At 38.9% G+C, this 27,019-nt stretch overlaps 1 protein-coding gene across 32 annotated transcripts in view; it reads right to left on the minus strand.

Moving 5' to 3' along the window:
- Nucleotides 1-27,019, minus strand: part of ABI3BP (ABI family member 3 binding protein) — a 262,501-nt gene that overhangs the window by 39,940 nt on the left and 195,542 nt on the right. For 23 of the 32 annotated variants that reach the window (XM_053220771.1, XM_053220758.1, XM_053220749.1 and 20 more), the window contains 7 exons: nucleotides 26,337-26,414; nucleotides 15,521-15,586; nucleotides 13,758-13,832; nucleotides 7,212-7,289; nucleotides 5,455-5,559; nucleotides 2,056-2,184; nucleotides 1,446-1,514 (listed from right to left, as the gene is read on the minus strand). In XM_053220771.1, the coding sequence (XP_053076746.1) occupies nucleotides 1,446-1,514; nucleotides 2,056-2,184; nucleotides 5,455-5,559; nucleotides 7,212-7,289; nucleotides 13,758-13,832; nucleotides 15,521-15,586; nucleotides 26,337-26,414 (600 nt within the window). The remainder of the gene's footprint in view (nucleotides 1-1,445; nucleotides 1,515-2,055; nucleotides 2,185-5,454; nucleotides 5,560-7,211; nucleotides 7,290-13,757; nucleotides 13,833-15,520; nucleotides 15,587-26,336; nucleotides 26,415-27,019) is intronic. The other 9 variants (XM_053220756.1, XM_053220772.1, XM_053220761.1 and 6 more) reach the window with 4 other exon arrangements.

Genomic DNA, 27,019 nt, shown 5'->3' on the forward strand with positions numbered 1-27,019 from the left:
ATATTAAAATTAAAAAAGAGAAGGTATACACTGGGAAAAAAATATTTGTAAAGCATGTATCTGAAAAGGTATTCTACCCAGAAAACAAAGACTGTCAAAACTCAACAACAAGAAAATAAGCAAGGTATAAACAAAATGGACAAAAAAATGGGACACGACCAAAATGATGGCAAAAAAGCACATGAGAAGATGCTTAGTAATTAGAGATACACAAAGTAAAATCACAATTTGAAACTACTACACACCTATTAAAATGACTAAAATTAAAAAGACTGTCCTAAATGTTGGCAAAGATGTGGAGGAATTCAAACTCTCATATACTGTTGACAGAAAGGCTAATAGTACAACTACTGTGGAAAACAGTTTGGTAGTTTCTTAAAATGTTAAATGTACACTTATATCATCTAGCCATTGCTCTTGTCAGCATTCATCCAAAAGGAATGAAAGCACATATCCAGATAAACACTTGTACTTTAAGGGTTATGGCAGCTTTATTGGTAATATGAGAAAATTAGAAAAAAACCTTAATGTCATGAATAGGTTTAATAAATAATTATATATATCCATTCAATAGAATACCAGTCAGGATTAAAAGAAATAAACTGTTGCTACATGTTTCAACATGGATGAACCTTAAAATAATTATGCTGAGTCAAAGAAGCCAGACCAAAAAAAGTTCGTATCGTATCCTTTCTTTATATAAAAATCCACAACATGGATACATATTTTTAGTACGGCAGATCTGTGATTATCTAGAAACTAGAAATTTGGTGGGAGGAGTGAGATGGAGGAATTATAAAAGTACATGATGAAACTTTTGGAGGTGTTACATGTATTTATTATCTTGATTACAATGATGGTTTCATGAGTGTATACATATGTTAAAATTTATCACATCTTACACTTGAGAAAAACATTATAAAAGGAAATACCAGGCTCTATATCATATTATAGCTTTCTTACTGTGGTATATTTGATACTGTTCAAAAATATTCTCTATATCCATGGAAGGAGTATACTTTCCCAATCTTTGATTTGAGCTTGGCTATGTGACTTTCTTTAGCCAATGAATATTGGCAGGTGTAAAACACAGAGGAGCTTAAAATGCTGTATTTGAACTCTCCACTCTTGACTTTGTATTGTCATTAGAATGGCTTCTCCTGAGTCATTGTTGGTCTTTCATCCTGAGCACCAAAATGAAAAATGTGGAGCAGATCTGAGCCCAAGACATAGGAAGCCCAGCTGTATCTGATGCTGGAGGCAGAACCATCCAGTCAAGAATAGCTAGATCAGCTGACCCTCAGGTGACTTGCAGACACATGAGAAATAAATCCTTATTAGAACATGCTACTAAGATTTTGCAGTTATTCCACAGCAAAAGCCAAGTGATACTCCCATCAAAGACAGCCTTGTCAAAACTGAGATTTGGAGCCAATCATACACACCTTTGAATCTGGGCTTCCCAAGAGGATCAGTTTCTCTTGTTGGACTTGAGCTAAAGTCAGTTACATTACCTGAGAATAGAAGATAATAAATAATTTTAGAAAGATATAAAAAAGCTTCTCAATAAAATGAAAAAGTATTAAAGATTACAAATATTCAATAATGCCTCCTAGTCAGATGCCTGCAATTTTGATTTCCTTTATTATTATTATACATATTATCCACAATAAAAGGCTTTTAATTGTGTCCTGCTGCAGGTGTTCTGGAGTGTACTCAATAATGATTTAAAGATTAAGGTAGCCAATACTCATTAATTAAGATACATATGATTAATAATGACATTTGATTTAGTAAGAAGCATTGGGTAATTTATATCTTTTCAGGAAGACTTTTCCAAAAATATTGGGTACTTTATTCTATGTCTGTGGAGTGAAGGACCATATTCTATCTCATAGCATTAAACTTAAGTATAATTGCAAAAATTAAAAAGACATATTAATAAAAAAAATGAAATAATTCGATAATCCAGAACTGAGACTCTTTTCCCCCTAATTTGAAATCTTTTAGTACTTCATAGTTAAGCATCTAGTGGGAAGTGACTGACATACTAACCAAGATCTTCTCCTGAGGCAGGAACAGTTGGTTGCTTTTCATCTGTCTCTGTTTTCTCTGAGGGGGCTTCAGTAGGCCTGAATGTGGCAGTCAGAGGTGGAGAAGTTACTCGGCCTGATGAAATGATTCCTGTAATGTAGAGGCAAAGTAGTCAGGCTTTATAGGAGCACTGCCAACTTCCCCCATTTATTTATTCCATAAATATTTATTCAGCACTTACCATGTGGCTTGGCACACTATACGCTGGGCTTGGAGAAAAAACAAAACCTGTGTCCTTGATCAAAATAGATGTGTGATCCAAATATATTGAAGCATTATAAATATTGTGAAAAAACTGGATAAGATTACAGGGAAAGTAAGTGGAGGGAGTAGTAATGTCTATGGGAAAAGATGAGGGTGGGTAAGGAATGTCTTTACAGAGGTTGTGCCAATAAAGAAGAGAAGTAATCAGGAGGTAGCTTTGACAGTTATATTCTAGGCTGAGGCTGCAGGAAGAACCAAGTCAAGGAAGCATGAAACTACTTGGTGCATCTATTTGATGAGGTGAAAGTCAAGAGTACTTTGGGGTACAGTGAGAGCTGGCTATGGAGGGGCAGGGAAGGCCAAATCATGAAGAGCCTTCCATAACATGGATTTGGACATTGCTTTTTTTTTTTTTTTTTTTTTTTTTAGGTGACAAGGACCTCCTGAAATATTTTCACTAGGAAAATAACAAAATCAGATGAGAAAAGGATGAATGATCAGGTTGCAAAGCTGATGGCTGAGAGGGAAGTCAAGAGACTAAAGCAGCTGTAGTAAGGAAGAACAGAGCAGGTGAACTACATAAGGAGCCATGAGATTAGATGGAAGGTGTTTTAGGGGAATTAGAGTTACTCTTAGAATATGTTTATGGTTCTCTTCAGGATAGGCTGGCTGTACCAAAGTTATACTTACTGATGGGATAGAACAAGGGTTTTATATGACAGGAACCAAGGTCATGAAGCTATAGCTGAAGACACATAGCCTTACATAGTTTTACATGAAAGATGTCAAGGAGATAGAATGACTTGACCTGGAGAGTAACTGGCAGGCATGGGTCATGGCTGGACAAGAAGGAAAAACATGCTTACTGTAATATCTGTGATTCTGGCTTAGTTGCCAGAATAGTGCCACTTGAGATACTATATTCAATAGCGTCTCCTCTACTCTGAAAAGACTAATTGGTATCCCAAACAGGATCCATCCCAAAGTCCAGGCAAGTCTGGGTGTTTAGAGTAGAGTGGAGGCTGGAGAGGATTCTATAATCCTCCTAGGAAAAGGACTCATTCTCAACCAAGGGACAGCCAAGGTCTATAAGACTGACCCAAGGACCCTGGCTCATCATGGAACAATGAATGAGGGACTCAGATGTGCAGCTGGTCCAGCTCCTGCAGATTCATGCTTTTGGTGCTAGTGGGAATGGGCCACAATGCGAAGGTGAGAGAAAACCAAGAGAAGTTGGAGCTTTTCAGAGTTGGCAGAGCCAGCAGGAAATACTGACATAGCACTTTCACCGTGGCAAGGAAAGCAAACTCAGAGACTTCAGGAGATCTGGAGACAGGGGACAAGTGTCAAGTGCTACCTGGTAGTCTAAGACTGTGCCCACAGGCACATGTGAGAGAGGACTTATGTTCAGAGGACTTCAGAACATGTAGTTGATGTCCTGAATTAAGGACACACTTTCTTTGATGTTAATCAGGTCAAATCTGTACAATTGCCCTTTGTGTTTGGTTCCTCAGTGGAGCCATTCCCTTTGAGTTAGAGGTAGACAGCAAGAATGAGGGTAGGGGAATTGGAGTTACTCTTAGAATATGTTTATGGTTCTCTTCAGGATGGGCTGGCTGTACCAAAGTTACACTTACTGATGGGACAGCACAAGGGTTTTATAGGACAGGAACCAAGGTCATGAAGCTATAGCTGAAGACACATAGCCTTATAGGGGAGCTCTACTGAATGGTGGTGGTGGAAGGGGGGTGAATTTTCCATAGAGGACACTGAGGCAGTACTTTCCTGATGTGACTCATCCAGTCTGACTGGAAGCCTGCTGCAGTTCAAGTCATTGCTGCCCCAGGTTACAATTAATGAGGAAAACCTGGTCTCCTCATTGGGTTCATGTTCCTGGGCCTTGCCTCAGGAAGGCACCAGAAGTGTGGATGAGAGTCTGATTTCTTCCTTCAGCTACTTGGAAAAATGATTAAGAATTTACTGTGTACATGGTACATCACAGAAGCTTCTCCACCCCCATACCCTCCTTCCATCCTATGAAAAGAGTGACATCCATTCCCTTCCACATAAAGCATCATCAGTTTCATCTTTCACAGCCAACCTTAACACGTTTATCTTGATTCCATGTACAAAATATTTAAGAAGTAGAGATGGTGGGAGAGGAAAGAAAGATGGTTTGCTGGCAGGTCCAGGGGAAGAGCCCTCAAGAGAAATGAGGCAAAGCTTTCCCCAAACGGAGTCAATTTTCACTTATTCTTAATTTAACTGATTTATTCACTCAGCTACTTATCAAATATCCTCCGTGTGCCAAGCACTGGGTTTGGTTCTGTGAATTCAGACAAAAGGTACCAAGGACTCTGTCATCACAGAGCTCCTAGTCTAGCAGGGGAAGACCAGTATGTAAACACCCAAGTCTAAGCCAATTTGTTCTCTGCTGTAACAGAGGTAAGTGTCAAGAACAACCAGAACACAGAAGCAATGCTAATGCTAAAGCGACTTTAAGCAGCTGGGGAAAACTTCTTCAAGGAAAGGATGAAGTATGAGCATCCCAGGGACTCGAAGGTGTCATTCCACGGAAGGAGACAACACATATCAATGTGTGGCTTGATATAGTGTGGCTATATCACACATTGATTGGTTGATTGATTGATTGATATCACACATATCAATGTGTGGCTCTATAGTATATTCCTGCCCTGTTGCACAGGCTAGAGCTGCTGGTGTCTAGAGCTTAATCTCTCTCCTGGTTCCATGATATGGAGGTCAGCATGAAGGCTGGTAAACAGGGGAGCTTTCAGTGAGATGTACAGGATTTCATTCCAAGAGACAATGATAAGCAGATGACAGGACATCACATTTTCCATTATCCCTGGTAGGAAACATACATCATCCCAAATAATTCACTCACTCAAAGGCCTGAGTGAGCGTCTGTCTCACAACATTTGAAAAGCAAACCGAGATGCACAGGGATGGTTTCCGTGATCTCACCCATCCAGAATCAGGGTAGGAGTCCTCAAAACTGTAATTTACAGTGTCCAGTTGTGGGGGCACATGCACCATGGACTTGTCCATCGCCTGAGCTAGCACACCAAGAAGGGTTTGTGGTTGTCTAGTAAAACTAAAAGCACGGAGGGAGAAGGCATATGACTGACATACCTGCACTTCCTGGCTTCCCGGTGACATTATTTGGTGGTAAAGGTTTTCTTCGTGGGGGCACAGGTCTAGGTGGCAAGGGTGGGCGGCGAGTGCCTGGGATTGGGGCTAAGAATTTACATTACAGATAAGGCTGTCATGAGGATTCACTCCATAAACATGTCAGGTTTTAAAAAATAGTACATTTGGGGGGCACCTGGGTGGCTCAGTTGGTTAAGTGTCCAACTCTTGGTTTTGGCTCAGGTCCTGATCTCACAGTTAGTGAGGTTGAGCCCTGCATTGGGCTCTGTACTGACAGTGCAGAGTCTGCTTGTGGTTCTCTGTCTCCCTCTCTGCCACTTCCCGACTCACTCTGTCTCTCTCAAAAATAAAAAAAATAAACATTAAAAAATAGTACATTTGGTAAGTAGCTATTGGATGATAGAGAATAGATGCTATAGAAAAGTACCTATGAGTAATATATTCTGACAGTCTTTAAATTAATACCGGTAATGTAACCAGGGATAATGAAACCCATTAACATATGGAAAAAATATCCTCTAATTATGGGTAAAAACATATAGGTCTATCTGCCTTTTGAAACTGTATAGATATAGAGAGTTTAAGATCTTTAGTTTCTCATATAGGCTCGACAGTATTTCTCAGTTTCATTGTCCCCCTAGTGCCTTCGATTTACATTTCTTATATCAATTTGGCTTTAAATTGTTAAAGGATAAAATGTACCCTTTAGTGGAGAAATTGCAAAAGATTACAACAAAGCAGCCTTGATGGCAGAAGCAATAAGCCTATGCCTGTGGAGAACAATGTCGCTACAAACAATTGCACACTGCACAGGGCACCGGGCTAGGGATATGTGAGTGTGAACCAAAGTTTTCTTTTTTTTAATGTTTATTTATTTTGAGAGAGAGATAGATAGCAAGTGGGGGAGGGGCAGGAAGAGAGAGACAGAATCCCAAGAAGGCTCTGCACTGCCAGCACAGAGTCTGATGTGGGGCATGAACTCACCAACTGTGAAATTATGACTTGAGCTGAAACCAAGAGTCCAGTGCTTAACCGACTCAGCCATCCAGGTGCCCTGGAAGCTGAAGTTTAACACCCACTCTGATCACCCCACTAGAAGCCCTGGTGCAAGCCTGCCAGCCCAGAGGAAGATCTGCCTAAAGGGCAGAGGGAAGAGACACCTTTTTATAATATGCACAGAAGTATCTTTTTATACTTTTCACAAAGGCTGGCAAGGCTAGAGGTGCCTAGAGCAGTCCACCTTAACCCACACTTTAAATCTTGTGTTATAACAAGATTTTATAGCCTAAAAATTCATCTCTTTCACTGCATAATATATGTTGGTTAAAAACCTTCAAGTAAAATTGACAACCTAGGAAAATGCCCTGTGACTAAGTACTTCCTGGGAGACCAGCATAAACCCTGTCAGGTAAAAAGATACAGTAAATTACATAAGAACAAAACGTGAACATGATGAAAACCCAAACCCACAAGGAATCTTTACTGTTGGTCCATTGTGACCCCTCCGAACATTATACAAAGTAGTGATTCTTAAATTAGTACCCCCATTAGAGGTTCTTATTCATATTTAATGTGTCCCAAAGATAACGCTTTAGAATGCATCTCTAGCGGTACCCATGTAGTGTCGGCATGGTGCTTTGGGAGCTGTGAGGATGCTGTTTTTGCTACATTTGCCACTACGGTTACTGCCCAAGCAGCAGAGCAGAGCGAACTAAGGGAGTCAGGACCTTGTTCCTTACCTGGTTTTTTTGTGATATGGGTAGAGTCCACTGACACATCTTTGCCAGCACCTGATGGCTTTGGTGCTTGCTTGGCCCCTATGAGCAGAGATAATGAAAGGGAATAAGTACACAGCAAAAATGTGCTAAATGTGTTTCAAAGAAACTTGGTAGAGTTATCAGTGATAATGTGCATTCTGTGCAGAACAGTGGCATTGGTGTTTTTGTGCCCAAACATTTTAATTGGGTTCTCCTGTCTGCATATAGAAAATATTCAAAGTCCTATATTAATTAGCTGTAATAGTTTCTCTGAAGAGTTAGTGTTTGATTGTGGATCGTGGATTTATCTTAATTTTCCATGATGTCCACACTGCACTGCCTTCCTGGGTGGTATGGTCTTACCAGGCAGACTTCATCTTCGGTGATTGGCTATTTTTTGTCAATATTTCTGGGTACATTCTGTGGTTTAAAAAAAAAAAAAAGATTTCCTCCAACGCCTCAATACGCGTCTCTACCCCAAACCTCTTAAAATTCCAATGTGTTTGGATTTAAACTTGGAAAGTTGATTTTAAAAATATTCCTGGAGAAGTCCTGGCTGGTTAGGCCACAAACTGAATCTGTACCTTTGAGACTTGTAATTTAGTCCTGGTCAGGCCTAGATCTCCAAATTGCTATTTGGAAGAAACTGATCTGCAAATGGTTTTGTGTGATATTTTATGTCCTGAGTCTCTCAAATACAGTGTAGTGATTATTAGTCAGTCATTCACCTAAATACTCATGCGGAGTTGGATATCTGCCCCAAGGAGAGGGGGAGCCAATTTAAGTTTTATTTTTAAAATTATTATCCTTTTACATTATAAAATAATCTTCCTTTATGTGGCTGACAGTTATCATTAAGAACAGAAATAGACATTATCCATACAGAGAGGCAAGAATTCATACTGTGAGGATCTGACTAGAATTCACATATTAAAAAATAAGAATAAAGTATTTAATATACTAGTCTGTACATTAACAAGGACAACCAAAACTTTGAGCATTCGCCATGTTTTAAGGACTATGTAGTGACATTGCACACTCAACCTCATTTACTGTGCAGGCTGATATATTGATTAAAATACAAGAGAAGTTTTGCTTGCCTGAAATCAGATGATATTATTACATTAATATATAAAAATAAATTATTAATTATAATTATAAACCAACATTTTTATTTGACTGTAATAACACTGTAATTAGTGACGTATAATAATTATTATTGTTGTAATTATTATAATTAACATTAACTTATAAACCCTAGTATTGCAATCCATACTGTCTTCTGCTTGGTTAAGAGATAATACGTAAAATCGTGGAGAATGTTGGTATAGAGCCATGAATTAAATGTTGCTTATTTGTACTAGGAAGAAAATGTTTTGAGGGTCAATGACTATTTTTTGGCTAACCCCACAAGCATGGCAAAAACAAACAGCTCATTAGTCTTCCTGTGCTTACTCTCAGAGGTAGTGGGGTCAGAGAAAGGACTCATTTGTGCATGGCATAGAGGAATGGAAAATACTTCCATTTGTGTTACTGGGATAGCCTGGCTTGGTGAGATTGATTTACCACTACTTTTTGAGAGTAAAAAATGTGTTGTGTACTCAAGAAGGCTTTAGAAGTCTAGTAGGTTGTGTGTGCCTTTAGTGATTCTTCACAGCATTTCTCCAAATCTTTCTAACCAAAAGACAAAAATGATGTATTTTGATCCAAAGTACCTTCATATTCATTACCCAATTTGATCCTTACAACACTTCTGTGTGGGAGATACCACCCAGGTTCCACAGATGAGGAAACCCAAGGCAAGGAAGATTAAGCAATTCATAGCGAGGAAGTGTTGGGACTCAGACCAACATGTGCCCAAGCTCCAAGGCCTAGCTCTTCAACACTAAGTGGCATAGCACAGTGTACTGTCTTCCTCTCATCATTGCCTTGCTTCTGTTATTCCTCATAAAGACTCTAAGTGACTCTAGCTTCAGAGTGTTATACACTGCCTACTGGATGGTTTGAGGCATTGCCATTGTGAGACGTCTAAATGGCCCTGCCTGGCAAGCATGTGTCATCCAATTATGCCACTAGTGTGTGGGGCTCAGACATAGCTCAACCTGACAGTGGACAAATCCTCTAAGCCACAGTGGCTAGTGAATTGGAGATCTAGGAGAGAATCCAAAATTCTGCAAGAAAACTTTACGAATAAGACCAAAGTTATAATTTTCCTGGCTTCTTTTGTAATTAAGGGAGAAATCAGCAGAAACCAGTCATTTTGTGTTCCTTTCTGTGTAGGTAGAAACAGCATCTTACTGTTATGATCCTTAAATGTAAGTGCCCAAACCATTAAGCAGCTAATTTGGACTTTCTTCAGCCTTCACAAATAGATAAAAGTTGGCAGGGTATAAAAACACCAGTAAGAGCCCTGCCAAAGGCAGCCATGAAGCTCAGGGAAAGGGCACTGAATGGGGGAGAGAAGGATGAACTCCGGTTCTGGCCGTGCCTGCACCTTGTTGTGGTTTGCATGTCAGCCAAGCAGCAATGTGAGCACCAGAGCCCAGACACCAGTGAACTTCTTTTACTCTGAATCAGAGAGCAAGTGAAGGCCAGAGGTAGCAGAGAGGCAATGGGAAGACAAAGGAGGAAGCCAGGAAGAGAGATACCATGGAGAAAGAATTCTCAGGAATTGGCACTTAATCAGCCAGTCTGGCCCAGGCTGTGACCTGAATTCTTTTTCCCTCAGGCAGGATTAATCAACATAGTTTCTAAAGGGCAGCATTGGCTCTGGAAGCACCAAGTGGAGCTCCAGCATGAGCCCCGAATCGCCATATGGGAGTTCTCCAAAAATCTCTGGATTTACATAGTTCACCCCTTAGCAATTTATTGTCAAAAATGAAGTAATGGTTTGCGTATTTTTAACCATGGTAACAAAAACGTTGCAAACAAACACAGTAAACTGAAAATCCATTTCCAAATGTTTTAGGCACTATTCCTGGTGACCAAAAAGGGGTGGTATTTATGCATGATTGGTCTCTGTGCCCTTGTCTCCAAATCTTAGCACCTTGCTAAAAAGCCAGGAGTGATGAGCCAGCAGACTGGAAGATTTAGCCACAGCCCAGAAAAACACATTCCTCATCTCAGAGGAGTCTGGTTTCTGGTTGTCAAGCACACTCAGTGTGGGGGCAGTCAAGTGTGGATTCCTCATTAGGAGGCAGAGAAAGGAGTCTCAGGTTCAAGTATTTAACATATCTGCTAAACCACATGTGTCAAGGTAGTTTCCAGATTACATTTTGCCTGAAACATAATGGGCCTTCAATAAATGTTGGTTGGATGAAAGTGTATCTGTACAGCTCAGTGACTTCTTGCTACAAGGAGAAAGTTGAAGATTGACCCTTGATAAAAGAAGTTAGCCTACTCTGTGCTGGACATGCAATAACCGTTTTCAGATTTGTGTGCCATACGGTCTCTGCCACAATTGTTCAACTCTACCATTCTGTTAGGAAAGCATGCTGTTTCAATATGGCAGTGAGCCAGATTTGGCTTGTGGGACTATAGTCTTTATGATCTAGCCTAGTGCATGCTTATTACATCTCTGTAGTCTAGAGCTGAAATTGGCTATACTTTTTAGAACGTATCAGTGAAGCTGAAACACATCTCTGGAAAGCTTGTAAAAACAGAGTCCTGGGATAAATAACCTACCAACAACCTCAACCTTTGTAGCCTACTTTGAGACTTGAGGTGGAGAAATATTTACAAATATAGCTCAGAAATTCATATAAAGCTGGGTAAATATCTGCAATGATGTTATGAAATAAGAAACTTGGGCTTTCCTGGAGTTTATGGAATCATTGCAAGATTTTTTGTAGAGGCCTAAATAATCAAAGGTCCATAGTTTTGAGGCCTCAGAATGTTTCTTTCTTAGTCTTCCAAGGGCACAGTCTTAAGTGGCCTAAGACCATGAAGAGTGTATCCTATAAATCCTACACACTTCCTTTATCAAATGATTTTTCTTTTTAATGTGAAATATCTGGGCTGAAAACTTTAGACAGAAAAACTACAGGAAAATGTATGTAACGTGGATGAATAACAAAGAAATATTCTGGACAAGATGTCAAAGTTGATTAAGAATCAGTTGGTGTAGAAATTAAGTCTCATTAAGACTCAACAGAAGCTAGAAGTGAATGTAGATGAGATCATGGGATTGGGGTCAGAGAAGAAAATAAACTTAATGTAAATACCTGCATTTCTGGTAAACAAGCCAGAATGAAACTATGCAGAGTCAAAGTGAGGGGGACACATTTAAGTCAATAACCTGGAATGAACAGATTTCAAAAAATTCTTTTTCTCACCAGTTTTTAAAAACCTTATTCCCTAAGCAAATAGTCTGAAAGCTATTAAATTTTCCTTTCATAATATCCTACATGTTATCTGTGATTTTCAATTTTTTTTTACCATTTTACTTTCCTTTTTGCCTCATTTCACTGGCTGAATACTCCACCACTGTTTTCAGCATAAGTGGTAAAAGTAGGAATCCTTGTGTTCTTGATGTTAGGAGAAAAACATTCAGACCACTGTTAAATATGATGTCAGTTGTAGGTTTTTCACAGATGCTCCTTATCAGAGTGAGAAAAATTTCTTCTATTCCTTGTTTTCCAAAAATTTTCATCATGAATGGATTTTGAATTTTATCTAATGGTTGCTTTTTTTTTTGTATTTACTGAGGTGATTGTATGATTTTTCTCCTTTTCTCTGTTAATGTGGTGAATTAAATTTCTTTGAATGTTGAACCAACCTTGCATTCCTGAGGCAAGCATCAATTGGTTATGTGATAATGTAGATTTGGGGATGTATCACTCCCAGACCTCTAATCAAGGCTCTCTTAGCAGAGGCTGATCCTGAAGGAACTGAAAGGGGATGCTGTCTGCTGACCTCATTCCTTGCAGATGGGCAGTAGGTCCTCCCCTGAAGGGGAATCTCAATAGGTAATAGAGCATAGAACATGTGCGATGCATTTTAGTTGGGGGTGGACGTAGAACAAGGGAAGCAGAAACTGAACTCACCTTTGTCTACCTGCGCTCACCAGCCCATTTCTACTAGCAACTAAGAAGCTCTGCTTAGAGATCATCCTTCCACAGTTTAGCTAGATGAGTAATACTACAGAGTTGATTTCATCTACACAAAAGGGGAAGGGATGTCAATTTGTGTTACAAGGGGGTCTAGAAAAAAATGTTTGTATTGCAGATAAACTTGTAATAATGCTGTTTTCTTTCTGAAAGACAATTAGCATTCTCCTAGTGAGAATCAATGCTTGATTACACTGAAGGTTAATGACTTTCATGTTTGATCATAGGTACTGTTTTTTCACTTGCTTTGTTGACAGAAATGTTTCTATTTTTGCTTAGACAAACTCCAGGGAATTGCTCTGACTATTAACAAGGTGGCTCTGTTAAGAGCCAGACTGTTTATATCAGTCTGAGAAACTATGCATTGCCTAAACCCACAGTTGGGAATAATAAAAGGAACAGCTGAGCACAAATAGATAATGGAATGCTTTCTTGCTTTTCATGAGTCAGGGGTTTATAGTAATTGCCTCATTAATTAATTTGAAGGAAAGTGTGGATTCCTAGAACTTCACACACTGTGATAACCTAGGACAAAAACAAAACAAAATCCACCCCAAAAACCAAAAACAAAAAACACTGTACAACCAATCTAAATGATTTTCAGACCAAATATCATTAGGTATTATTTATATCTCTCTCTCATTAGGGAATCATCATGGATTAAATATATATGCACTAAATCAATTCTAATTTCCATGCTCTTTTGCATAAGTATATGATTTGTACTATTAAAAAATATTGCAATATTGCAAGGAAATGATGCAATCCCATATGAGGGCATCTAATAACTACTATGTATCTATTTAGTGAGTTGGGTGTTTGAACTTTTATCACATCATTTTCTTAGTTATCTGTATAATTTCAACTCCCCACAAATCTGGCTGGATTAGGGCAATGTCACTTAATTCCTGAATTAAACTGAATGATTTGGAAACTTTACTCTGAGTCTTAGCTCCTCTTGTTAGAATGTCATGTTCCAGATTACAACAAATGCAAAAAAAAAAAAATTGTAATGGTACTTGTGAAATTACAAACTTAAAAGCCAAGTGATTACAGTCTGAAAGGCCAAGCCTATGCATGGATAGTGTTTTTGAAATTAGGGAAAACAGCTATTTTGATATTTTCATTCAGTGATACATATGATACTATTTAATCAGGATCTTTTCAAGGATCAAGACTATATATGGTAGCTGATTTAGTGAGCTGAGTTTAGGAAAGAAAAATTCTTTTTCCATGTTTTCAGAGACATTGGAAATTTTGATTTTGGAAAGATGTACAATTTCCAATTCCAGTTACATTAAGAACTTCCAAGATTGGTAAAAGAAGAAATTTGAAGTGTGAATTCAACAAAAGTATAAATTTTGAATGAAACATTTGTAGTTTAGAGAGGATCAAAAGGAAATAAATTTGTGATCATTACCAGCTCCCATTCCATTTCCTTTGGGCGTCCCACTGGGTTTGAGTCTACTAGGTCTTGTAGTTGTCTTATTCAGAACTACAATAAAATGGGAATAAAAAGGTCAGGTATTTTCTTTTTAAAACTTTGTAGTTAAGGAAAGCAAAAGTTCCTGGAGAATTGGAAGTCATTTAACTAAGCAATGGAAAAATTGTGGCTTACCACACATATTGTTCAGAATATGGAAACCACAATTCTGGTTTAAAAATAATAGATTTGAATTTGGGACTAGAGACTTGAGTTTGTACTCTGAGGTGATCACTGGGCTTGAAGAAATAACTGGCAAGGGAATTTATATGTCTAAATGGGAAATCCCTCACTTCATTTTTAAGCACTAGATACATTCCAAAACAGAACTGAAAAAAGATTGAGACTACTACACCCAATGAAAAACCAAACCTGAAGTGCCTTTATGTGCCAAGGCCTTAATTTAAAATTCATAAGTTGGTGGTTCTTCTACAGGGGTCTCTAGGTACAAATGTCCCCTCTTAACCTGGCATAAGTCCATTGTTGAACACAGAGCATGATGAAACCATTTTCATTTCTCTCCTGCTCCATGGAGAGCCAGAGTATTACCAACACTTTTAGAGATCACCTGTCTGTTTGGAAGACACTTCAAGGAAAAGCACTAAGTGTATTGTGATTGAGAGAGCAAGTTCTGGAACCAGGTTGTTTACCTTAAAATCTACTTCCTAGCTCTTCTCATGCCTTGGCTTCCTCAACTGTACCCCACATCAGACATATGACAAGCCCTCAGTCAATGTTAGCTATTGTTACTGTTTCATTATTTTGTAGAAACCTTTAATATAACCAGCCACACATTAAGCTCTCAACAGCTATCATGATATAGAGGGCACATGGAGATACACTTGTTTATAAAAGATGTCTGTGCCTAATTACCTTTAGGTATTGGAATATTACTGCAAAAAAAGCATGAAATCTCCATAAACCAAAGGATAAGAAGAATTATTGTTCCTTCTCCCACATACCTGGAGAGATGTTCACCAAGAACATTAATTTATAAGCCAGCTTCACCATTTAGAACTTTAAGAAGACTTAGAATTGCAGCAACCAACGGGTACATAATAGTGTCTTTGGTCCAACTTGTGCTTTAGCACAGGAGCAGTTTACATGAACCAGATGAACCTTCCTAAGTTACCTTTTCATTAACAAGCTCCAGTGAGGGAGAGCCTAGAGCTTTTGGAGAATTCAGTAAATGTATTTTCTAATGTTTATCATTTTTACTGTATACAGCCTATAAAATGTGTGTGTGTTTTATCGCTTGAAGGAATCAAGTAAAAATATTCTCCCAGAACAAGGGTCTTTTATACTGGAAGAGACCATCTCTTCTTAAATAACATTTGAGAGCTAGTGTATCTGAATAGCTAACTCTAATGTTATTTCTGTAATTGCCATGGAAAACTGAAGGACTATGTGTGAGATTTACACACAAATACTGTTCTAAAAATATTCCTATACTGATAAAGTTCCACAGGAGTCTTTATATCTGGTCATCCTTAAAAACCTTAGTCACATTGTATCACTTCCATGGAAGTGATCATTACCTCTCTACTTATCCACAAAGATCTGAATTTCTGTACATCTGTTATTGCCATTTAAGTATATATATATATATCCCTCCTTTGGTGTATGTTGCTGTTTCTATACATTTGATACCTTCTCAGGTGTGCTGATTATTTAGGTCTCCAAAAAGAGAAACAACTTACCGGGTCTGATGTGTGCTTTGTCAGATGTTCTGGGCCTCACAGGAGTAGTGTACAATCTGTGTGGGGCTGAAACAGAGGAAAGGTTTCATATTTAATAACCAACATTCCATTAAATGGAGATTTAGCATCTTAGGGACCAACAATTCATGCACTTGCATGGAGTAGAAAGGATGTTTTGAAACCTGCAATTATGCATTTACAGCATAGCTGTTAAAGAAAAATAAAACAAGATAATCATGACTGGAAATAAAGGCACACAGCAAGTAAGGTAGGTCATTTGCAATGTGTGTTAAGGATTAGTCTTCATTTCGTCCATGTTTCTCAAGGGCACTTATTTTACCCAATGGTTGCTTAACATGGTTAACATAAACCTTCCATCCGTCCATCCACCCATCCACCCTTTTGTCCGTCCATCCATCTACATCTCTCAATTCGAAAGTCATAATGGAACATTATTTGGCCAAAGAAGACAGGCAATGTCCAAGGTAAAAACAGTATATACTTTTAGGTACGTTAGAAGAATAGGAACATGTGGTCTCTATCCTACTGTCTTAGCTCACTAACCCTGGAATGAATACTCACTTAGCGCCAACCACTAAAGTTTTAGGAATGGGAAAAATGACCTCTGGTGCCCTGCCTGTCAAGACAGGGTGAGCAAGGAGCAAGAACTCGAACAAGCTCTGGGATCAATACACTGCCTTGTCATTTTCTGCTCCTGTTATTCAGGATCTGGCACAGTGAAGACTCCTACTTGCTGAATAAAGTTAAAAAATGATTGGCCATTGTAAGCAGGCAAATTCATGAGAAACTCAGCTGGAATACTTTTGCTTCCTAAGATTTTAAAGTATGCTTTCATCCTGGAATTCCTCCATCTTTCCCTTCCGTCCTCTGCCCCCTTGACATACCACACTGCCTCCTTACCACCAACTCTCTTGGTAATGCTTTAGCTAAGACTGGAAAAAATTTTTCTTTCAAACTATGTAAGTAGATTACATCGTTTTGATGATTTTGTTCACATCTTGAGTGGGTATTTATATAATCATAAATCAGTAAAGCCTTGCCTGCCAAGTTAAAAAAGTACACCTGCGAAACAGATTATACTATAGCTCGTTTACGAGCTTCCAACGTGAAGACTGATGAGCAGAATTTTGCCGTACTTGAGGCCAAAAATAGCAGACGCATATTGAAATTCTCTGTAGGTTTAGTGTGGGCCTTTCAAAGTGTAGCAACTAGAGTGAAGAGAGGCACTGATGTTATAAAAAATTCTCGTTACACTCTGAAGTGTGTAATGATGATTTGTAAATGTTATGCTTCAAAATTTTCATTGCTAGTGGTAGGATTCCTGTGAATTTAATATATTTCAGTTTTTTTCATGTTAATTTCTTCAATGTTAGATTGTTTTTAGCTTAAAGAAATACAAGGATCATGGTTCTTATTAGTCTCATTCTAGAACAAAGATGAATTTTAAAACGTTACACAGGAAAGGGACATAAAGCAGAACACAGAAATAATCAGCACGACACTTAGTATTTCAAAGCCATAGGATCAGAATTTTTGCTTTATTTTTTTCCTCACAATCTTTACTTAAATCTAGACAGAATTGGAAGAGTTGCAAGAGTTGGAATATAACATGAGTTTAGACTGTAAGTTACTCATGTAGCTCATCACCAAATAACACAAGACCTTGAGAAAACTACTCTAGGGTTTTAATTTTGAACTGAAAACACACACACACACACACACACACACACACACACACACACACACACACACACAAAGGAGCTTTGTGAACATATCTCCACATAGTTTTTAATGACTAATAATAGAAATAATTCTAAAAGATGGCCTGTAAGGACTCATGTTCTGCCCAGCACAGGGAGAGGGTAAGTAAGATATAACTTTCCCTGGGTGGGCAGGGATAAGGGAGTTGAAATAAGTAAAATAAACACAGTGTCCCTCTGGCCAAGGGGGTTTCTATTACAGTTTGAGAAAGGCAAAAAAATAAAAACAAAAACAAAACACTTGAGAATTTTAGGGTTTTGATTATAGGGTGCTGCAGGGAATTGTCTCAGTAGGCAAAGGAGCAAAGGTGTCAGAGAGAAAAGGTGCTGGAAATTCTACGAGCAGGGTCGTGTTGTGGGTTTTAGGCACAAAGTTTCGGTGGAGGACTTGGACCCCATCGTGGAGGGCTTGGAAATCAAAGAGCCACGTGGATCATGGTACATGCATGGGGAGAATGTGAAGATCAAGAGGACTAATTTCACCCCTATAGCACCTCTCTCAAATTGTCGTGTGCTGTCTTATGCTCCTAATGCCTAACGTTAGAAACACAACGCAATGTAACAGTAAGAAAACAGCTGACTTCCTCTTCTACAAAGCCCAGGCACACACTTATGAGGGTTTTATGAGGGGGCTCCTAGTGACACACATCATGCCTTTGTGAAAGTGGACGCTTTCGGTAACGCGGGGCTATTGGGCTTGTGCATGCTACTCTCATCCTTAAGATGAGTTCTTTCCCAGGAGGTTCTTTGTTGCCTCATATCAGCAAATCCCTGGTGAGCTCACCATAAGATCCTTGGCGCAAGCTTAGAAAAATATGAATCCCAGGGCAGCACAGTTTTGGTTCAAGCTAATGATCCTTAGAACATAAGAAAACAATTAAATAGATTGTTTTCATTGTGTAAGTATGTTAAGACATTTCATATAATGATATCAGATTCTGCATATACCCCCATCAACTATGAAACTCCTATCTAATAAAACCATGTTCTAGAAAGAATTTGATTAAAATTCCACACACACTAGTAATGGTGACATAATACTGATATTCCCATTAAAGTAAGAAAAAGCAAAGCAAGGAAAAAAAAAACAGGCCTATAATCTTGTATCCTCAATTCTGAAATTTTTAAAGTTCTAAAAAGCTGAAGCCTTTTTTCATTTTGCAGCACCACCTGAACTGAATTTTTTATGATTATAAATATTTACATATTTTAGCTTACATAAAGCTTCTTTATGCTTCTTATTATAAATATTTACATATTTTGCTACAAAAACAATGTGTTTCATCATGAGAATCCACCTATCTTCTATTAAGTAAGACACTAATTGCTTCTATTAAGCAAAAACATTAAAAAAATGAGGGCACATTATGGATGTAATGTGACTGACCATCTACTATTAGTGGTTGAAGCTGGTAAAGAGGATGTGGGAGGGCTAGTGTTATGTTAGGTTTCTTCTGTGTGGATTATAAATAAATAAAAAGTTAAATACAGCGGGCACCTGGGTGGTTCAGTCTATTAAGCGTCTGCCTTCAGTTTAGGTCATGATCTCAGATTTGTGGGTTCGAGCCCTGCATCGGGCTCTCCACTTCAGATCCTCTATCCTCCCCTCTCTCTCTGCCCCTGCCCATGCTCTATTTTATTTTTTTAATATGAAATTTATTGTCAAATTGTTTTCCATACAATACCCAGTGCTCATCCCTCAATGCCCATCACCCACTTTCCCCTCCTTCCCACCCCCCATCAACCCTCAGTTTATTCTGTTTTTAAGAGTCTCTTATAGCTTGCTTTCCTCCATCTTTAACTTCTCTGTCTCAAAAATAAACAAACATTTTGGGGCATCTGGGTGGCTCAGTCAGTTAAGCGTCTGACGTCAGTTCAGGTCATGATCTCCGGGTTTGTGGGTTTGAGCCCTGAATCCAGGCTCTGTGCTGACAGCTCAGAGCCCAAAACCTGCTTTGGATTTTGTTTCCCTCTCTCTCTGCCCCTCCCCCACTAGTGCTCTGACTCTGTCTCTGTCTCTCTCTCTTTCAAAAATAAATAAACATTAAAATTTTTTTAAAATAAACATTTTTAAAAAGTTAATATAAAGATAATAAGGTAAATAATAAATATTAAAAACAACAAAAAATGAAACCAAACAAGTAGAAAAAGATTGAGAAATTTTACAAAAACTATCCTCGAGAAAAAAACCGCCAGAAGACTAGCAGAACAGAGTCTCGGGAGCCAAGCGTAGACAAGAGGCCCACAGAAGAGGGTAGGAAGGGCGGAGAGGCGGTGAGTGCTGCACGGACTGGCGGGAGGGAGCCGGGGCAGAGGGGCAGCCCGCCAACCAAGCAGAGCCCCCGAGTCTGGCTTGCAAAAGCTGAGGGGCCGGAGGGAGTGTGTTACGACAGCAAGCGGGACTTAGCATCTGGGAGGTCATAAGTTAACAGCTCTGCTTGGAAAGCGGGAAGGCTGGAGGACAAAGGGAGGGAGAGTTGCTAAGCCCCGGACGACAGAGCTCAGTTTGTTGGGGAACAAAGGCGCTCGCCAGCACCATCTCCCTGGCCCATCCCCCAGCCAAAATCCCAAAAGGAACCAGTTCCTGTCAGGGAACTTGCTTGCTCCATGAAAACACCCAACGCTGTGCTTCTGTGGAACCACCCCTCCCGGCAGGGGGTCTGACTCCCTCCTGCTGCCACAGGGCCCCTCCTGAAGTGGATCACCTAAGGAGAAGCGAGCTAAGCCTGCCCCTCCTGCCCCCGTGCACCTTGCCTACCCACCCCAGCTAATACGCCAGATCCCCAGCACCACAAGCCTGGCAGTGTGCAAGTAGCCCAGATGGGCTACGCCACCCCACAGTGAATCCCGCCCCTAGGAGAGGGGAAGAGAAGGCACACACCAGTCTGACTGTGGCCCCAGCGGTGGGCTGGGGGCAGACATCAGGTCGGACTGCGGCCCTGCCCACCAACTCCAGTTATACACCACAGCACAGGGGAAGTGCCCTGCAGATCCGCACCACTCCAGGGACTATCCAAAATGACCAAATGGAAGAATTCCCCTCAGAAGAATCTCCAGGAAATAACAACAGCTAATGAACTGATCAACAAGGATTTAAATAATATAACAGAAAGTGAATTTAGAATAATAGTCATAAAATTAATCGCTGGGCTTGAAAATAGTATAGAGGACAGCAGAGAATCTATTGCTACAGAGATCAAGGGGCTAAGGGACAGCCAGGAGGAGCTGAAAAACGTTTTAAACGAGATGCAAAATAAAATGGAAATGACCACGGCTTGGATTGAAGAGGCAGAGGAGAGAATAGGTGAACTAGAAGATAAAATTATGGGAAAAGAGGAAGCTGAGAAAAAGAGAGATAAAAAAATCCAGGAGTATGAGGGGAAAATTAGAGAACTAAGTGATACACTAAAAAGAAATAATATGCACATAATTGGTATCCCAGAGAGGGAGAGAGGGAAAGGTGCTGAAGATGTACTTGAAGAAATAATAGCTGAGAACTTCCCTGAACTGGGGAAGGAAAAAGGCATTGAAATCCAAGAGGCACAGAGAACTCCCTTCAGACGTAACTTGAATAGATCTTCTGCACGACATATCATAGTGAAACTGGCAAAATACAAGGATAAAGAGAAAATTCTGAAAGCAGCAAGGGATAAACGTGCCCTCACATATAAAGGGAGACCTATAAGACTCCTGACTGATCTCTCTTTTGAAACTTGGCAGGCCAGAAAGGATTGGCACGAGATCTTCAATGTGTTGAACACAAAAAATATGCAGCCGAGAATCCTTTATCTAGCAAGTCTGTCATTTAGAATAGAAGGAGAGATAAAGGTCTTCCCAAACAAACAAAAACTGAAGGAATTCGTCACCACTAAACCAGCCCTACAAGAGATCCTAAGGGGGATCCTGGGAGACAAAGTACCAGAGACATCGCTACAAGCATAAAACATACAGACATCACAATGACTCTAAACCCGTATCTTTCTATAATAACACTGAATGTAAATGGATTAAATGCGCCAACCAAAAGACATAGGGTATCAGAATGGATAAAAAAACAATTCCCATCTATTTGCTGTCTATAAGAGACTCATTTTAGACCTGAGGACACCTTTAGATGGAGAGTGAGGGGATGGAGAACTATTTATCATGCTAGTGGAAGCCAAAAGAAAGCTGGAGTAGCCATACTTATATCAGACAAACTAGACTTTAAATTAAAGGTTGTAACAAGAGATGAAGAAGGGCATTATATAATAATTACAGGGTCTATCCATCAGGAAGAGCTAACAGTTATAAATGTCTATGTGCCAAATACGGGAGCCCCCAAATATATAAAACAATTGCTCGTAAACATAAGCAACCTTACTGATAAGAATGTGGTAATTGCAGGGGACTTTAACACTCCACTCACAGAAATGGATATATCATCTAGACATACGGTCAATAAAGAAACAAGGGCCCTGAATGATACATTGGATCAGATGGACTTGACAGATATATTTAGAACTCTGCATCCCAAAGCAACAGAATATACTTTCTTCTCGAGTGCACATGGAACATTCTCCAAGATAGATCATATACTGGGTCACAAAACAGCCCTTCATAAGTATATAAGAATTGAAATCATAACATGCATACTTTCAGACCACAATGCTATCAAGCTTGAAATCAACCACAGAAAAAGTCTGGAAAACCTCCAAAAGCATGGAGGTTAAAGAACACCCTACTAAAGAGTGAATGGGTCAACCAGGCAATTAGAGAAGAAATTAAAAAATATATGGAAACAAACAAAAATGAAAATACAACAATGCAAACGCTTTGGGACACAGCGAAGGCAGTCCTGAGAGGAAAATACATTGCAATCCAGGCCTATCTCAAGAAATAAGAAAAATCCCAAATACAAAATCTAACAGCACACCTAAAGGAAATAGAAGCAGAACAGCAAAGGCAGCCTAAACCCAGCAGAAGAAGAGAAATAATAAAGATCAGAGCAGAAATAAACAATATAGAATCTGAAAAAACTGTAGAGCAGATCAATGAAACCAAGAGTTGTTTTTTTGAAAAAATAAAATTGACAAACCTCTAGCCAGCCTTCTCAAAAAGAAAAGGGAGATGACCCAAATAGATACAATCATGAATGAAAATGGAATTATTACAACCAATCCCTCAGAGATTGGTTGATCCCTCAGAGATAATTGAACAGACCCATAACTGTGAAGAAATTGAATCGGTTATCAAAAATCTCCCAACAAATAAGAGTCCAGGACCAGATGGCTTCCCAGGGGAGTTCTACCAGACGTTTAAAGCAGAGATAATACCTATCCTTCTCAAGCTATTCCAAGAAATAGAAAGGGAAGGAAAACTTCCAGACTCATTCTATGAAGCCAGTATTATTTTGATTCCCAAACCAGACAGAGACCCAGTAAAAAAAGAGAACTACAGGCCAATATCCCTGATGAATATGGATGCAAATTCTCAATAAGATACTAGCAAATCGAATTCAACAGCATATAAAAAGAATTATTCACCATGATCAAGTGGGATTCATTCCTGGGATGCAGGGCTGGTTCAACATTCGCAAATCAATCAACGTGATACATCACATTAACAAAAAAAAAGAGAAGAACCATATGATCCTGTCAATCGATGCAGAAAAGGCCTTTGACAAAATCCAGCACCCTTTCTTAATAAAAACCCTTGAGAAAGTCGGGATAGAAGGAACATACTTAAAGATCATAAAAGCCATTTATAAAAAGCCCACAGCTAACATCATCCTCAACGGGGAAAAACTGAGAGCTTTTTCCCTGAGATCAGGAACACGATAGGGATGCCCACTCTCACCGCTGTTGTTTAACATAGTGCTGGAAGTGCTAGCATCAGAAATCAGACAACAAAAGGAAATCAAAGGCATCAAAATTGGCAAAGATGAAGTTAAGCTTTCACTTTTTGCTGATGACATGATATTATATATGGAAAATCTGATAGACTCCACCAAAAGTCTGCTTGAACTGATACATGAATTCAGCAAAGTCGCAGGATACAAAATCAATGTACAGAAATCATTTGCATTCTTATACACTAACAATGAAGCAACAGAAAGACAAATAAAGAAACTGATCCCATTCACAATTGCACCAAGAAGCATAAAATACCTAGGAATAAATCTAACCAAAGATGTAAAAGATCTGTATGCTGAAAACTATAGAAAGCTTATGAAGGTAATTGAAGAAGATATAAAGAAATGGAAAGATATTCCCTGCTCATGGATTGGGAGAATAAATATTGTCAAAATGTCAATACTACCCAAAGGTATCTACACATTCAATGCAATCCCAATCAAAATTGCACCAGCATTCTTCTCGAAACTAGAACAAGCAATTCTAAAATTCATATGGAACCACAAAGGCCCCGAATAGCCAAAGTAATTTTGAAGAGGACCAAAGCAGGAGGCATCACAATCCCAGACTTTAGCTTCTACTACAAAGCTGTCATCATCAAGACAGCATGGTATTGGCACAAAAACAGACACATAGACCAATGGAACAGAATAGAAACCCCAGAACTAGACCCACAAACGTATGGCCAACTCATCTTTGACAAAGCAGGAAAGAACATCCAATGGAAAAAAGACAGTCTCTTTAACAAATGGTGCTGGGAGAACTGGACAGCAACATGCAGAAGATTGAAACTAGACCACTTTCTCACACCATTCACAAAAATAAACTCAAAATGGATAAAGGACCTGAATGTGAGACAGGAAACCATCAAAACCCTAGAGGAGAAAGCAGGAAAAGACCTCTCTGACCTCAGCCGTAGCAATCTCTTACTCGACACATCCCCAAAGGCAAGGAAATTAAAAGCAAAAATGAATTACTGGGACCTTATGAAGATTAAAAGCTTCTGCACAGCAAAGGAAACAACCAACAAAACTAAAAGGCAACCAACGGAATGGGAAAAGATATTTGCAAATGACATGTCGGACAAAGGGCTAGTATCCAAAAACTATAAAGAGCTCACCAAACTCCACACCTGAAAAACAAATAACCCAGTGAAGAAATGGGCAGAAAACATGAATAGACACTTCTCTAAAGAAGACATTCGGATGGCCAACAGGCACATGAAAAGATGCTCAACGTCGCTCCTCATCAGGGAAATACAAATCAAAACCACACTCAGATATCACCTCACGCCAGTCAGAGTGGCCAAAATGAACAAATCAGGAGACTATAGATGCTGGAGAGGATGTGGAGAAATGGGAACCATCTTGCACTGTTGGTGGGAATGCAAATTGGTGCAGCCACTCTGGAAAACAGTGTGGAGGTTCCTCAGAAAATTAAAAATAGACCTACCCTATGACCCAGCAGTAGCACTGCTAGGAATTTACCAAGGGATACAGGAGTGCTGATGCATAGGGGCACTTGTACCCCAATGTTTATAGCAGCACTCTCAACAATAGCCAAATTATGGAAAGAGCCTAAATGTCCATCAACTGGTGAATGGATAAAGAAATTGTGGTTTATATACACAATGGAGTACTACATGGCAATGAGAAAGAATGAAATATGGCCCTTTGTAGCAACGTGGATGGAACTGGAGAGTGTGATGCTAAGTGAAATAAGCCATACAGAGAAAGACAGATACTATATGTTTTCACTCTTATGTGGATCCTGAGAAACTTAACAGGAACCCATGGGGGAGGGGAAGGAAAAAAAAAGAGGTTAGAGTGGGAGAGAGCCAAAGCATAAGAGACTCTTAAAAACTGAGAACAAACTGAGGGTTGATGGGGGGTGGGAGGGAGGGGAGGGTGGGTGATGGGTATTGAGGAGGGCACCTTTTGGGATGAGCACTGGGTGTTGTATGGAAACCAATTTGACAATAAATTTCATATATTGAAAAAAAAAACTATCCTCAGCCATAGGTGCTCTAGTCATGTTTATTTAGAATAAGTACTACTTATGAAATCTTTAAATTAGATTTCTTTTCATCATCATTATCTATAATTTCAAACTTCTTCCTCCACATTTTGTTCACAAATTATAACTGACAATAAGTAAAATAAGTTTACTTTTTTTGTTTTTTGGGGATTCCTACCATGTAAAAGAGGTAGAGATGAGCAAAAGGGATCCTTCAGAACAAAAATAAAAGAAACCACAAAAACATAAGAAATCCACAACTGTTTATAACCTAAGTAACATAGAAAAATAAAAGAAAGTCAAAATTTCTGAGAGCATGAAGGTAAGATAGGGCTTTGTGTAGGTAACACTTCCCAAAAAGTTGGAAGAAAGAAATAAAAGAAGGAAATCTCCCCCAAACCCTCCCTAGATATTTAAATATTGTCATTTTCTTTGAGAGAGAGAGGGAGAGAGAGAGAGAGCACGTAAAGAAGAGGGGTAGAGGGAGAGAGAGAATCTTAAGCAGGTTCCATGCTCAGCACAGAGCCCAATGTGGGGCTCAAACCCATGACCCTGGAATCATGACCTGAGCCAAAATCAAGAATCAGACTCTCAGTTAACTGAGCTACCCAGGTAACCCAAATATGAAGTCATCTTAAAAAAATGATTTTTCTCACTACTAGTTTCCTTCCTCAGGCTACAATATCAATGTGCTTATTAAGTGAAAGAGAGGGGACAGAGGAAGATGAAGAGAGAGTGAGAAAGGAGGACGGGGAAGCAAGATGGGGAGGAAGAGGAGGCGAAAGAAAAGAATGGGGAAGAACAAAAAGGTAATAAAAAATTTTATCAGATGTGGAAAAAAAGCAAATGAAGATAAGCAAAGAAAAAAGGGCACTTTCATTCTTAGTTATCAGCATCAAGTTGTCAACCATACATTCAAAAGCAAAGTTCTAACTAAAGAAACTGTCTTCCCTACATTCAAGTAAAGTACATATCAATATTCATATTCGGCTGATGTCGAATGTCATATGAAATGAAGAAAACTAATTCACTGTGATGAAAATTGACATTTTGAAAAGAAAATTTCTTTCCTGATTAAAAATGAAAATAAAAATTTACTACACAGAAATGGGGAAATAGCATTACCCTGAGTTGTCCTTGTCAATTCAGTTGTTGGTGGAATCTTAGTTGTAAAGAATTCTTGGGTGGACTGTTCTGTTTCTGCTGGGGACAAATAGAGCAAGGTGGCTGACTTTAAATAATTATCATTATGAACTTGTCAAAAAACCCACACTTATTTCCACCCCATGCAATGGTAAACAGGAAATTGCATTTATAAGTATGCCCAGTCATCATAATATTTCAAGGTTAAAGGTACATTTTAGTAACTCATTTATTCTATTTACTATCCTCGTGCACTATTGTTTTAATAATTATTATAAGGATTTCCAAAAGCTTTTAGTTCACGATTATTGTTTCATGATCCTGGACATGGCTGTTCTTGAATTGTGTCTATTAACTGCTTTTATCTATTGTTGCCTTCATGCTTCCTCTCTATACCATCAACTATTTATGTGAGCTGGAAAAGAAATACATCTTATGAAAAGAGGTGCATTCATGCCATCTAAGAATAAACATTCATCTACTAATGTCATGTGAGAATCAAAGTTTGTTTATTGACATAGACACATTTATTCTGACAAAATAAAAAAAAATTTCAATACTTCTACTCCCATAATGTTTTGAAGTCATCACAGCATCATGTAGACATAGCAATTTACATCGTCCACTTTGCCATGAACTGTATCCAAGGAAATACTTGGTATATA

Source organism: Acinonyx jubatus, chromosome C2 (assembly GCF_027475565.1).
Source record: "Acinonyx jubatus isolate Ajub_Pintada_27869175 chromosome C2, VMU_Ajub_asm_v1.0, whole genome shotgun sequence".
Classification (NCBI taxonomy): Eukaryota; Metazoa; Chordata; class Mammalia; order Carnivora; family Felidae; genus Acinonyx; species Acinonyx jubatus.